This window comes from Miniopterus natalensis, chromosome 9 (genome assembly GCF_054644295.1).
Source record: "Miniopterus natalensis isolate mMinNat1 chromosome 9, mMinNat1.hap1, whole genome shotgun sequence".
Taxonomy (NCBI): Eukaryota; Metazoa; Chordata; class Mammalia; order Chiroptera; family Miniopteridae; genus Miniopterus; species Miniopterus natalensis.
This window is the reverse complement of record NC_142089.1, coordinates 8,043,655-8,057,581: the sequence shown is the minus strand read 5'-3', so window position 1 is coordinate 8,057,581 and position 13,927 is coordinate 8,043,655. Positions and strand designations below refer to the sequence as shown.

General features: G+C 55.6%; 1 protein-coding gene across 3 annotated transcripts; it reads left to right on the top strand.

The window, feature by feature from the left end:
• The first annotated feature begins 4,646 nt into the window (after positions 1-4,646).
• ZBTB48 (zinc finger and BTB domain containing 48) lies at positions 4,647-12,462 on the top strand. 3 transcript variants are annotated; one of them, XM_016214683.2, is made up of 11 exons: positions 4,647-4,684; positions 5,234-5,930; positions 6,418-6,659; positions 9,008-9,119; positions 9,723-9,815; positions 10,196-10,282; positions 10,473-10,627; positions 11,067-11,203; positions 11,276-11,440; positions 11,844-11,932; positions 12,004-12,462. In XM_016214683.2, exons 2-11 carry the CDS (start codon positions 5,241-5,243, stop codon positions 12,298-12,300), a joined length of 2,067 nt encoding a protein of 688 aa, XP_016070169.2. In that variant the 5' UTR covers positions 4,647-4,684; positions 5,234-5,240; the 3' UTR covers positions 12,301-12,462. The 3 variants fall into 3 exon arrangements, with proteins under 3 accessions (XP_016070169.2, XP_087676276.1, XP_087676275.1); XM_087820150.1 differs by lacking the exon at positions 4,647-4,684 and having other exon boundaries at positions 5,165-5,930; positions 9,627-9,815; XM_087820149.1 differs by lacking the exons at positions 4,647-4,684; positions 9,723-9,815 and having other exon boundaries at positions 5,165-5,930.
• The last annotated feature ends 1,465 nt before the right edge of the window (positions 12,463-13,927 follow it).

Below are 13,927 nucleotides of genomic sequence, written 5' to 3'. Positions count from 1 at the left end.
AGATCTCGTCGCCCCGCAGCGCGGCTCGTCGAGCTGCCGAAAGTGGCGGCCTGGGAGCGGCGGGCACCCTCTGCCGGCAGCCCCGGCAGCGCACCCGAGCCTCGGCCGCCGCCTCCAAGGCTCCTGCAGACCGGCGGGGGCTCCGAAGGCAGCGCCCCAACGACCACCCACCCTGCGGGTTCACCGAGGCGCCCCATTTACGCTAGGCAAAAGCCCACCCCGACCGCCTAGAGGGTGGAAGCCAGATATCCGACCCCAAGGCCTGGGCCGCCTCTCGGGAAATCCACCTGGGATAACCTCCCCCGCCGAAAAAGCTCCGAGATTTAAACAAAACCCGTCTATTTGCATACCCTCAATTTGCATGCATTTGTCTTTGGTCTGAAGGGAGCAACCCTGGACAGCAAGGCGAAACCACGACAATTCACTGAGGACTAGGGGCAAGGGAGGGCAACTCAAAGCTATGTCTCATTTGGTAAACTGAGGCCCAGATGAAAGGTTCTAAAACCGGCAGCTTTTTTTCTTTCTTAATTGATTTGAGAGAGAGCGAAACATCAGGTCGTTGTTCCACTTATTTTTGCATTCATTAGTTGGTTCTTGCCTGTGCCCTGACCAGAGCTGGAGCCTGCAACCTTGGTGTATTGGGATGAGGCTCTAACCAACTGAACCACCAGAGCAGGGCAAAGGGGCAGCTCTTGATAGCAATCCTCCACACCCCGTCCCTCAGGGCCCCCAGAGAAGCTGTGTTCCTGCCTCTCTGACCCCCTATAAAAAAAATGCCAGGGCTCCCTTTCTGAGCCAGGTGAAGCCACAGACATGAAAGCAAGAACAGAACCCACACAGTCCAGAGGAGTCCGTGGGCATCACCTGGTTTGCATCTGTGCCTTCACCCAGCCCAGTTCCTGAATAAGACTGTGGGCCAGAAGGCAAGACAAACAGCCTGGTTCCAACACCTGGGTTCCAATCCCATCCTTCTCTATAACCTCTGACCTGGTCAGAGGGCAAGGCTTAGCCATGGTGGGCACAGGACTGTCTGGCCAGCATGTAACCCCGGGTGGCTCACCTGGCTGTCCTGCAGTTTTCCCTTTCCTGCTCCTGTGTGCAGGTTTTGTTCCCTCTGCTTAGTATGCATGACATGACCCCTCCCCTTTGTTCACCAGGCAGAGTCCTATTCCTCTCCCGGAAGCCTCCCCTGAGGCCTGCCCCTATTTCAATATATAACTTGTCAGCCTCATGTGTTGAGTAGTACTGTCCTTGAGAACCAGGGCTGGGGCCTGTCTCCATCCTGTGTCCCCACGCCCAGCACAGGGCACAGAATTTGCCAAACTGAACCCCTACAGATCAGCTACGAGGCCAGCAGAGCAATGATTGGTGGGAAGCAGCAGTACCCGTTTTTTCTTCGTACCATTCCCATTGATAAGCACCAGGTGGAGATCATGGTGTTGCTGCTACAGAGGTTAAGGTGGGTCTATATCTTGCTGGTGGGCAGTTACAGTGACTACAGATAGCTGGGAGGGCAGGTGCTGGAGGACCAGGCCACCAGAAGGACATTTGCATCACCTTCAAGGACATCCCTGCCCTCCTCTGCCCAGTCAGGCAATCAGAGGATGCAGAGCATGATCCTCTGCCAGGCCTGAGTAAGGACCACTGTCATGGTCATTTTCTCCAGTAGGCAGCTGGCCAGAGTGTTCTCTAAGTCAGTGGTCCTGGCCACCCTGGATCGCCTCAGAAAACTGGGCCATCTCCACACACATCAGCAGCATGCCTGGGATCAGGGGCACCAGTGCGGTATTGCATGTGGCCATCCAGCAGAGGCTTGACCCTGGCCTGAAGAAGTTTGAAAAGGCCTATGTCCTGGCAGACAAGAGGGCCCACAGAGTGCTGGGTTTTCATGGTACAGAAGATGCTCAGCTCTGAGCGTTCTCTATGACCTCCACTTACAACGTATGTCTATGCAGTGGCCCATGCCCTCCACCAGCTCCTGGGCTGCGTCTCTGGAGCCTGTCCCAAAGGCAGAGTATATCCCCACAGGTAAGGCTGCCCAGCCTCTGGTATCCCATATCAGGGTGCTTTCTTGAGGGAAGCAGGATGGCCACTCCTTAGCCAGCCTAAGTGTTGGGGGTGGCGGACAAAGGCCACCAACTAGAGGGCTGATCCCTTCTCTTAGCCTTTTTAGCCTTGAAACCAGGGCTAAAAACCCCTGTAAAGGGGTCCCTTTTAGGGGCCTCTTCTCAGTCAGGAGGCTGTTTGGAAGGGTGATGAGGCCTTTTGGGAGAGATGGGGTCTGTCAGAAAGGGATCAGAACTTCCAGACAGGCTGAAATTGCACAGACACAAGCCCAACAAGGCCCCAGGCACTTGTTTTCAGAGCAGTCTGCGTCTGGGAGGGTCAAAGAGGGTCAAGGAGGAACAGCCTGTGTCATCTATGGTTGCTCCACCATCCCTTCCTATTTCAGTTTCTGGAACAGATCTGCAAGGTGAATTTCCTTCTACACAGGACACTATAACATTTAACCACAGTGGGGACCCCCTCAGCAACTATAACATAATTACCTGGGACTGGAGTGGCCCCAAGTGTACCTTCAGGGTCATAGACTCCTCCACGTGGTCTCCAGTTTGTCTGGACATAAATAAGACCAAAACCCAGTGGCACAAAAAGGGTAGCCAGGTAATGGGGATGTGTCACTCACCAGTGATTGCCTTAGGGGCAACCTGGAGCCTGAGGGCCATGCTGACACCTCACACAAGCAGGAGGGGCTCCCATGTACCACATCTCCATGGTTCTACCCAGCCCGGCCAGGGAAGCTCCACAGGCTACCAGAAAGATGCCCAGTTGCCACTGGTTCACACAATCGGGCTCTACCCTGGGAGTGAGCCAGGAGGGCAGATGCACAGATTCTGTTTTCCATTCTACGTGTGAGTGTCCCTTGAGTTGGGCTTTTCCGTGCAGCTACAGAACACCTGTGGCTTCTTGCAGATGCCTATGTCTGTGTGCTCTAGTGACTGTCTTGAAAGGCACCATCAAGCAACTGTGTTTCCACACTGTTGCTTTGAGTGTGTGCCCTGTGAAGCCGGGACCTTCCTCAACAAGAGTGGTGAGAGACCAAGCGAACGACCTGGCACTCCTAGGGTCTGTATAGCAGGTGAAAGGATCTCTCTGGGGCTACACATGTACACAACTGACCCCAGAACCAGGGCCCGTCACTTAGCTGCCAGATAGGTACAGGTTGGAGGATATCTACTACTAGACATTTCTGATGAAGCAGAAAGAAACAACCAGTTGAAAGCCTCAGCCCAACTTTGTCCTTTATTAGACAGCTCCCAGCTCAACTCCTACAGATGCAATCTTATCCTAAATTTAACTTCTTAATCCAAATGGATATAGTTATGTTCTCATTGTACCTTTCCATGCTATCCCTCTATTGTCCATGCCAAAGACAGATAGTACCTTGAACAACTTGGCCCAAATGCAGGTACTAGCAAGTCTGCAGCAGAAAAAAAGAGCATACTCCACCCAGAGGTGTAAGGTCAAGATCAGAAAGTAAACTGAGGTAGCTAGGGTGCAGCTCAGAGCTGGATTCCAGGGGCCACATTCTTTCCTTTTACTATCCCTGTGGGAGTGGGAATCATCTTTCCTGTCCTCAGTGATTCAACTCAGAGAAAACACAGAGCTGCAGCTCAGGAAGGCGAATTTGTTTAGTGCAAGTGCTGGACAGAGAGATGCAAATACCTTTTTGTTTGTTTGTTTATAATCCTCACCCGAGGATATTTTTTCCATTGCTTTTCAGAGAGAGTGGAAGAGAGAGAGAGGGAAACATCAATGTGAGACACATCCATTGGTTGTCTCCCGTTCGAACCCTGACTGGGGCTGGGATATCCAGCCTGCAACCGAGGTACGTACCCTTGACCAGAATCAAACCTGAGACCCTTCAGTCTGAGGGCTGACGCTCTAACCACTAAGCAAAACTGGCTAGGGCACAAATGTCTTTTCTTTGGGGCTGGCTGCTCCCATTGATCACAGCCTCACTGGCATGTGGGTCGAGCTACCAGGGTAAGGCCCTCCCTAGGGACTTCTTGGCACCTCATTCTTAACTTGGGAAATGTAGGCACACAGAAGAGTCCAGTCCCAACTCCAATAAAGAGGTGACATGTGCCTTGGCCGGGTGGCTCAGTTGGTTGGATTGTCCTCCAGGGGACCAAAAGTTTGCAGTTGGATCCCTCCTACAGGAGGCAACAGATCTATGCTTCCCTCTCACATGGATGTTTCTCTGTCTCTTTAAATAAAAATCAGTAAGTATACCTTCTGGTGAGGATTAAAAAAAGAAAAAAAGGTGATATGTGTGTCTTGGTTGCGCTTCCAGTCTGGGCGAGAGCGGGGCCTTACCTTTCCAAGCTAGAGGCAGTCGAAAACCTGGAGGACTTGCCCTGGCCCCGCCCCCTTCCTTTTCACATCCCATTGGCCGTTTTCTTCGTGGCCCCGCCCCAAGTGCTGGCGCTAAAGCCCTGCGCCGTGGAGGTGTATCCCGCCCCTCTCCCCGGCTGGCGCGCCCTGACGTCACGTCCGGCGGCGGAGACCGCGGCGCCTCCGTAGGGTCCCCTGAGCTTGTAAGGCCCGGGCAGTTGGCGGGTGGGGTCGTGGAGTGGATGCGTCTGAAACCGGTGGGGCCGGAGCAGGGAGGACCGGCCAGGTGAGGAGGTCGGGGTGCGGGGCGAGAGAGGGAAGGGCTGCGGGCCGTTGTGAGCGCTGACGGAGTGTGACCGCAGCCGCCTTACGTCCGGCCGCTCGGGACGTGGGGGAGCGGCGTGGGCTTTGCTCACCTGTCTGCAGCCGCCGCCCTCTCCTGTCGGATCCTCTCGCTGTGCCAGGCCGATCAGTTCGTGCTGATCCGCTGCCTTTTCAAACTTTAATTCTTTCTATCAGTGCCCCATGACGACCCTGCCCTGTCTCCCACCGAGCCATGCCTCCTTCCCACACCTAGTCCCCTTGCACCCCCGCCACCCACTCTCTAGCCAACCCTAATATGGGCTGCTCACCTGACCCCCGTCCCCAGGGAGCCTTTCAGACTGTTCCTGTCTCAGCATGCACACTCTAATCTTGATCTGAGCCCTCGTTGTTGTAAATGTTACTGTTTGAGTAGAGGCCACCTCCCCTCTCCCTCTTCTCAAATCCAAGGGTTTTCTCTTTTACGCCAGGGTTGGGTTGGCCAGGGTGTCACTTCTGCCTTCCTCCCCTCCAGACAGACCATGGACGGTTCCTTCATTCAGCATAGTGTGAGGGTTCTGCAGGAGCTCAACAAGCAGCGGGAGAAGGGCCAGTACTGTGACGCCACCTTGGATGTGGGAGGCTTGGTGTTCAAGGCTCACTGGAGTGTCCTTGCCTGCTGCAGCCACTTCTTCCAGAGCCTCTATGGGGACGGCTCAGGGGGCAGTGTTGTCCTCCCTGCTGGCTTCGCTGAGATTTTTGGCCTCTTACTGGACTTTTTCTATACTGGTCACCTCGCCCTCACATCAGGGAACCGGGATCAGGTTCTCCTGGCAGCCAGGGAGCTTCGAGTGCCAGAGGCTGTGGAACTGTGCCAGAGCTTCAAGCCTAAAACCTCGGTGGGACAGGCACCAAGTGGCCAGAGTGGGCTAGGGAAACCTGCCCCCCAGGATGTGAACAGCCACCTCAAGGAGCTGGCAAGCTTGGAGGAAGAGGAAGTTTCAAGGACCGTGGGTCACGTCCCCAGGGATCAGGAGCTCAGCGGCAGTAGCAGCCCTCAGATGCCCCAGCTTGGTCTTCCTGCTCAGATTGAGAGCCCCTCCTTCCTTCGTGGGAAACTCAAGCAGGCCCTGAAGCTTTGTCCCTCTGAGGACAAGGAGCCTGAGGATTACAAAGTGCCCCCAAGGCCCTTCGAGGCCGAAGGTGCCCAGCTGCAGGGCAGCAGTAATGAGGTACTGTGCCCAGGGTTCTGGAAAGGGGAGGTGGGTGTAGGGGGAAGAGACTGACACTTTTCTGGCATAAGCTGGACCCCAAGGTTAGAATCTGTTATGTGGGTTTGAAATAGGCTTTGACCAAACATAGGAAGTTGGCTTTGTCCTGCAGCCTCAGGCTGACTTTTTTACAAGTCTCAGCTGTCTGTGGTTGCCAGCTTCTTGGGGTGGAATGGGTGGCGTCAGGGTTACAGATGTTTCCCCAGGGTCGTGAAATCCAGCCAAACTTCTAGTTCCCCACAAATAGAGCCCCTGCCCTCTAAATGCAAGATTCTGATGCTGTCTGCCCTGGGATCCTGAAGGGAACAGTCACAGAAAGAGGGACTCATCTGGGGATGTACCTGGGTTGGACCTTGGGATGGAACTGAATGGAGCTGGCTGCTCTGTACATTCACCCCAGAAGCCCTGCTAATTAATTTGGTGACTGCGCCCCTCCTCCTGCCTCTAGTGGGAAGTGGTGGTTCAAGTTGAGGACGACGGGGATGGCGACTGTGTTTCTGAGACGGAGACTGTGCTGACCAGGAGGAAATCAAACGTACTCAGAAAGCCCTGTGCTGCTGATCCAGCCCTGAGCGCAGGTGCCCTACCAGCCGAGCCCTCTGAGAACAGAAAAGGTACAGCGGTGCCGGTTGAATGCCCCACATGTCATAAAAAGTTCCTCAGCAAATATTATCTAAAAGTCCACAACAGGTAAACATTCTGTTTTTCTATTTGCTTTTCCTGTCTGCCATTCCCATGTTGGGGGAGGGGACCTGCGCTCCCCACTTCTGGGCATGTAGTCCAGGGGCTCCATCTCAGACCCACATAGTTCCTGGTGTGGGCACGCCTCTGATCATCAGGGAGTGAGAACCTAGCCTTGGGTCAGATTCCTTCGTCCCCTTCAACTGTGGGCCCTCTGGTTGGAGTGGGTTTGTGGACATCTTGTCAACAGGTTCTGCCCACTGTGAACTTTGATCTCCAGCTGGCTTGTGCCAAGGGGATGAGAGAACCCTGTGGCCCTGTGTTGTGGCTGAGGACCCACCTTAGATACTTCTGAAGCCTCACAGTGTGGGCTTTGGGTCAAGACGTTAACCTTTAGAGTTGGTGCTGCCTGCATTTCTGGAGAAATGTTAGCCCCAGGATGTCAGTAGAGCATAAAAGACCATTTGTCTAAAGCTATAGTGTTTAATAAGGAAACCAAATGCCACAAGAAGCTGTTGTAACTTAAAGTAAAAGTAATTACAATGAAATAAATTCAGTTCCTCAGACATACTAGCCACATGTCCTTGGCTGCCAAATTGTATTGCACAGGCATAGAACATTTCCATCACTGCAGGGTGCTGCGCCAGATTCTCTGCAAGGCCTCCAGGGATGGCAACTAGGTGACATGCCTTTCAGTCCTCCCAACCCTAGCTCAGGACATCACTGGTCCACCATAGTGCAGTTTCTTGCCAGGTTGGGGCCACATGCATTTTCTCAGTATGACACGCTGGGAAGTGACTGGTCACTGACTGGAGTTGGAGCAGGGAGGAGGGGAATCTGTTTACACCCTCTGCTTTGGGGCAGCTGCTGCCAGTGGATTCTTTGGGAAAGTCCCAGTGTGGGAGGCACCCTGGGGTGATCCACATCTCCTTGTGACTCCCCAGTGTAAGAGTCCAGTGTCAGCACTGCCCCATCCCCACCTTGGGCTGCAGGCTGCTAGACTGGCCCTAAGAACTGGGAGGGGGTGATGGCCACCTGAGGTAATTGGGATGGGGGACAAGGACAGAGGATGAGAGAAGCATCTGGCCACTGGCAGGCTGTAAGAGCTCTGGGTGCCACTAATAGGTTCCAAGATCAGGATTCTTTTTGCTCATTCACTTAACAGCTGTCTGCCAATAGCTGACAAGACTGTTCTGGCCCTTGGGATACCGTAGTGAACAAAACAAAGAGCCCTTGGACTTTGCCTTCCAGTGTGGCAGTGCAGACTGCCACCCACCAGACAGTCACTTTACAGCAGGTGGAAGGTGGGAGGTACCACAGAGAAAAACAACAGCAGGACCAAGGTCTGGGGAGTTCAGGGAAAGGTCAGGTTGTAGTTTTATTTTTTTATTTACTTTTTTGTTGTTGTTAATCCTCACCCAAGGATATTTTTTCCATTGATTTTTAGAAAGGGAGGGAGGGAGAGGGAGAGAGAAAAAAACATCAATGTGAGAGACACATTAATTGGTTGCCTCCCGCGCGCAGGGCTGGAGATCGAACCTGAACCCAGGTACATGCCCTTGATGGGGATTCAAACATGAGACCCTTCAGTGTGAGGGCCAACACTAACCACTGAGCCATGCTGGCCAGGGCAGGGCAGGGCAGGGCAGATTGTAGTTTTAAAGAAAGATTTGAACAGACTCCAAGCAGGTGAGTGGATAGCTGGGGAGAGTGTTCGGGTGGAGAGAAGAGCCAGAGCAAGGGCTCTGGGGTGGGGATGAGCCCGTGGGTTGGCAAACCCTAAGGTGGGAGACCTGGGGAGTGAGGCCAGCAAGGTAGGGAGCATGACAGCTATACCTCTACCCTCCCCAGACCCCCAGGCTTTTTCTCAGGTGGAAATACAAGGCATTGGAAGGTTCTGAGCAAAGTGGTGCTGAGATCTCACTACTTACGGGTTCCTCTGACTACTGAAGTTTAAAGCTATCAGGAGGCAGGTGTGGGGCAAAGACAGGAGGCTCAAGTAGCAGCCCAGGGGCTGGTGTGGCCTCACTAGAGGGTAGCTGGAGGCGAAGCGAAATGATCAGCTCTGGCCACAGTTTTGAAGGTGGAGCCCACAGAAGTTCCAGGCAGATTGAATGGTTTCTCCAGTGAGTCTGGACCCCAGGGATTGTTTCTGCCTTCGAAGAGATGGGCAGAGTTCCGTGGCGGCCCCTGGGGCTGGAGCTGGGGGGGAGGAGGGTTTCTGGTCATTGGGTCCCCTCCCCATCCCCTGCAGGTTCACCAGCCATGTGGTGAGCCACTGGGAGCCACAGGGGGCACTGTGAGGGTGATGCAGGAAGTTGCTCAGCCCCCACACCCCCTGTGGCTTCTTGTGGCAGGAAACACACTGGGGAGAAGCCCTTCGAGTGCCCCAAATGTGGAAAGTGTTACTTTCGGAAGGAGAACCTCCTGGAACATGAAGCCCGGAATTGTATGAACCGTTCAGAACAGGTACTTGTGGGCTGGCTCAGGTCCTTGTGGGCAGGGGCATGTAAGCTTTTTTGTTCCCGCCATCAGAAGGGGCCCCCAGGAGACTTAGATGGGACAGTAAACTCGAGAGCTGCAGGGTCCTTGGCTGTCAAGTTGGCTTCCTGGTATTATAGGTGGAGATACTGGTCCCAAGAGTGAAAGGGACAGCCCAGGAGGCATTTTGGGTTTGCCTGTCAGGCCCTTGGGCTTTGGAGAAGGGGCACCTTGGTGAGGGGGATGCCTGCTGGGAAAAGCCACCTGGCCACTCCCTTCACCCCACTGGCTCACCCATGTGGTAGGGCTAGCCAAATTCTGCCCCTGTCTTCCTAGAGGCCTGTTGCCAGGGGCAGGGCTGCAGGTAAGGCCACTAGGCCCCTGCCCCCGCCTGCTGGGCCTGAGAAGGGCCTGATGTGGGTTTGCAACAGTCAGGGTCAGGGCAGGCAGGTTACGTGTTGCCCTCTCCCACCCTAGTGGCCCCTCCTCGGGTAGACTCCTCCCAGCAGCGAGTGGAAGCCCGGGCAGAGGCCACCGTCGCAGGCAGAGGCCCCTCCTGATGCCGGCCCTGCTTGCCCCTCACACTGCCAGGTCTTCACGTGCTCCGTGTGTCAGGAGACCTTCCGCCGGAGGATGGAGCTGCGGGTGCACATGGTGTCCCACACAGGGGAGATGCCCTACAAGGTCAGGCTTGGCCTGTCAGGAGCCGTGGGCCAGGGGCAGCCCCAGGATCCCTCCCACTGAGCCCTTTACATGGGATGGTGTCAGGTGACTCCCCCTTGCCAGCTTCAAGGAGCCCAGCCTTCCCTGCCTGTCTAGTGCCCCCATACCTTTGGGCTGGGCCACTGGTCCTTTTTGGGCCCTTGGGTCCTTCCTTTCCATGGAGGGCAAGCTCAGCATCCCTGTGGGTAGAGCATAGGGGCCTTCCCAGTGCATCCTTCACTCAGATCAGGGAGCCTCCCAGCATATCTGGCTGGGCCCTGCCCTCTGGTCCCCCCATAGCCCAGGGGTGGCCGGAGTTGTGGGTGCAGGCTGTCTCAAGTGCCTGTGGGCCTGTTTTCCAGTGCTCCTCCTGCTCCCAGCAGTTCATGCAGAAGAAGGACTTGCAGAGCCACATGATCAAGCTGCATGGAGCCCCCAAGCCCCATGCTGTAAGTGCTGGGTGGTGCCAAGGGCTGGGGCCAGCACACACTGACACTGGGACTGTAGCTGCTCCAGAAGGGTAGTTTTGCATTTCTGCCATGTGAGGTGTCCTGGGGTGGGGTAGGGGGCTGAGGCTCCTAGGGCAGCCCTGCCCTGCCCTCACCCTCCTCCCTCTGTCTGGTCCCTTCTGCCCTGCAGTGTCCCACCTGTGCCAAGTGCTTCCTGTCCCGAACAGAACTGCAGCTGCACGAGGCTTTCAAGCACCGCGGAGAGAAGCTGTTTGTGTGTGAGGAGTGTGGGCACCGGGCCTCGAGTCGAAACGGCCTGCAGATGCACATCAAAGCCAAGCACAGGTGGGGGTTGGCCCGTCTTCCCCCAGGGCCTGGCCCTGTGCCTGTTCTAGGCCAGCAAGTGGGCCAGGAAGGCAGAGTTTGCTTACACATGGAACAGAGTGCCCTCCACCTGGAGTGTGGTGCCTGCAGGGGCATTGGTGGGATGAGCAAGTTTGCCAAGCATGGGGGTGAGGATCCAGGCTAAGACAAGGCTTTGTACCTCCCTGGGCAGATTTTGTTTCCTGAGGCTCCAAGCTGGAGTTGGTGCCCCTTTCCTGGTGCTGCCCAAGCCCTACTCCTGCCAGGCAGCTCTTCAAAGCCTAGGCCCCTCCAGTGACTCAGGCAGGCTTGCTTCCGTCTTGGTTTCCTTGGCTTGGGTCGGGAGGGCTCCCAGTTGCAGCAGAATGAAGGCGGCCACTTCCCTTGGTGATGGTTTTGCCTGTGTCCCCGACCCGGACAGGAATGAGAGGCCATATGTCTGTGAGTTCTGCAGCCACGCCTTCACCCAGAAGGCCAATCTCAACATGCACCTGCGCACACACACTGGCGAGAAGCCTTTCCAGTGTCACCTCTGTGGCAAGACCTTCCGCACCCAAGGTGAGGCAGGCCTGTCCCCTCCTTGTCCCAGGGTCAAGGCCCAGAAATGGAACCCTTGTCTTGTCCCCACAGCCAGCCTGGACAAGCACAACCGCACCCACACTGGTGAGAGGCCCTTCAGCTGTGAGTTCTGTGAGCAGCGCTTCACAGAGAAGGGGCCCCTGCTGAGGCACGTGGCCAGCCGCCACCAGGAGGGCCGGCCCCACTTCTGCCAGATCTGTGGGAAGACCTTCAAAGGTACGTACCTGGGCTTTCAAAGGCCTTTACCCCTTGTCCTTCCCTGTAAGTCCTGGGCAGAAGAGAGGGCCCAGCCATCTCTATTTCTTGCCCACCAGAGCTGGAGGGTCTCTACTGGGAGACATCAGGTGCAGCTGTGGCTTTCACCTGCTCCTACATGGCAGGGAACCTTCTTGCCAGTGACTCTCTCCCATTCCCCATGGTTACCTGCTTTGACTCAAGCAGAGGGGGTGGAAGCTTCCAGGGTCCTGTGTGTCGTGACCTTGGGGTGGCACTGTAGTCTGGGTTTTCAAGCAGCAGTTGAAAACCCAGAAGTCTCTCAGCTCAGGGCAGGATCCTGCCACTTCCCCATTTCCCGCCCTTCCTAATGCCTCTCCTGCTGGGGGTCCCTTCCCTCCTGCAGCAGTGGAGCAGCTACGTGTGCATGTCAGGAGGCACAAGGGCGTGAGGAAGTTTGAGTGCACTGAGTGCGGCTACAAGTTTACCCGCCAGGTAGGCCTGGGGTCACCTCCTCCTGCCCCTCGGCCCCTCCCAGCCCAGCTCTGAGCCCCCCCTCCCCCTAGGCCCACCTGCGGAGGCACATGGAAATCCATGACCGTGTGGAGAACTACAACCCACGGCAGCGAAAGCTCCGGAACCTGGTCATTGAGGACGAGAAGACTGTGGTTGTGGCGCTCCAGCCACCTGCTGAACTGGAGGTGGGCTCAGCTGAGGTCATTGTGGAGTCCCTGGCTCAGGGTGGCCTTGCCTCCCAGCTCCCTTCCCAGAGACTGTGTGCGGAGGAGAGCTTCACAAGCCCAGGCGTCATGGAGCCCTCACTCCTCATCACAGCTGCCATTCCTGAGGACTGTGACACGTAGCCCTCCACCCACCACAGCCCACTTAGCCCCAGCCCCCAATAAACCACATGACTTTGGACTCAGTTGTTTCAGCCCCTCCAGCGGTCTGTTCCCCAGGCTACTCCAGGGCTGTGCTGCTTTCCCACCATCCCCTAGAAGAAATGGTGCCCTGGCTGATACTCTGCACCTTCCCACCTTGTCAGACCTTAGCAGAGTGACACCGGGCAGGTAGTTTTGGGGGCCAAGACTGTCGCCCAGGACATTGACATCTGTCTCCCCGTCCTCATTTGGTCAGGGTTTTAGGACTGGGAGCAGAGACCAGGTCCAGCAGTAACATTCCTATTTCCCTGAGCTGCTAGAGTCAGCCAGAGTCCCCCTTGATGGCCTCACTGGTTCAAGACTCCTGCCCAGTTAGTGTGTGGCTGAGCACAATGGGGGACCTGGGGAGGGTTGGGCTCATGGCTAAGCAAGCTCTGGACCCCGGCTGGCTGCACAGAGAGGAAAGGGCCCGGGTTTAGTCAGCTTGTCCAAGAGGCCTGGGGTGCAGACAAGGCCAGGCCTAGAGTGTTGAGATGTTCCGTTTCTATGACATGGGGAACAGTGGGGTGGGGTGCTGTTTGCCATGGGTGCTGGAGGCAGGTTGCCTCCAAATTCCTTCCCAACTCATTTTAGCTCTATAGCCTGGGGCCAGTTACTAATCACTTCGTTTCCTCATCTTTTAATGGAATTAGTAACAGTACACGCTTCATAGACAGGGTTAAAGGAGAGCCCACTGTTCCAGCTACCCACTGCTGGAGAGCAAACTCCCCAGACCTTCCCTGGGGAAGGGGCCTGCTCGCAACATAGCTCACTTCTGAGCATGGCAGCCGGGTGCCAACAGCAAAAACTCCAAGAGGCCAAACCTGCAGGCCTCTTTATGACCTAGCCCTGGAAGTCAGTGTCACTAATGCCATAGACCCCAAGCACTTGATGGAAGCTGTGTCAGAATCTCACAAACTTCTAGCTGCCCATGCAGAGGGAGCTGCTGGTTTTTTTGCACATGGTAGTGATGGTCATGACTGCAAGAGCCTGAGTCAGGCCATATTTAAGACCCGTTACTACTGGAGGGTTCCTGAAACACCAGCCCCATGCTACACGCTTTCTCCTGGAGTTTGAGGAGGAACACCATCTTCCATTTCAAACCAGAACCCACCTAGCCATCTTTCCCTTGACCCCTGGGGAGCTCAGATGTAATGAGTTCAAGTGTGGTGACACACCCAGGTTATGAGCTGCTTTGGAGATGTTTGGCAAGAGTATTAAAAAGGCAAACTGGCCTCAAAATGCTTCCTTCCCAGCACAGGCACTGGCCTCTTTCCTGGGTTCAGAAGGGCCTGCTTTTCTGCAAATGTGAGGAGCATTTCTGAGCTTCACGGCCCCAGGAATCAATCTCCTTTCTGGTCTCCTTTAGTTGAAGGTGTTCAACATCCCCACTCAGGCCGGCAGTTCACCCACGGCAGAGACAGGATCAGGAGGGACTGCGGGGGAGAGGCAAGGGCTGGAGTGCCAACAGGTAGGGAGGCTGGAAGCAGCTTTGGAGCAAGTGAGGCCTGGACAAAACCACCTGTGTTCCACATCTCAGGCTTGGCCTCTTTCTTCCACTTCATGCCTT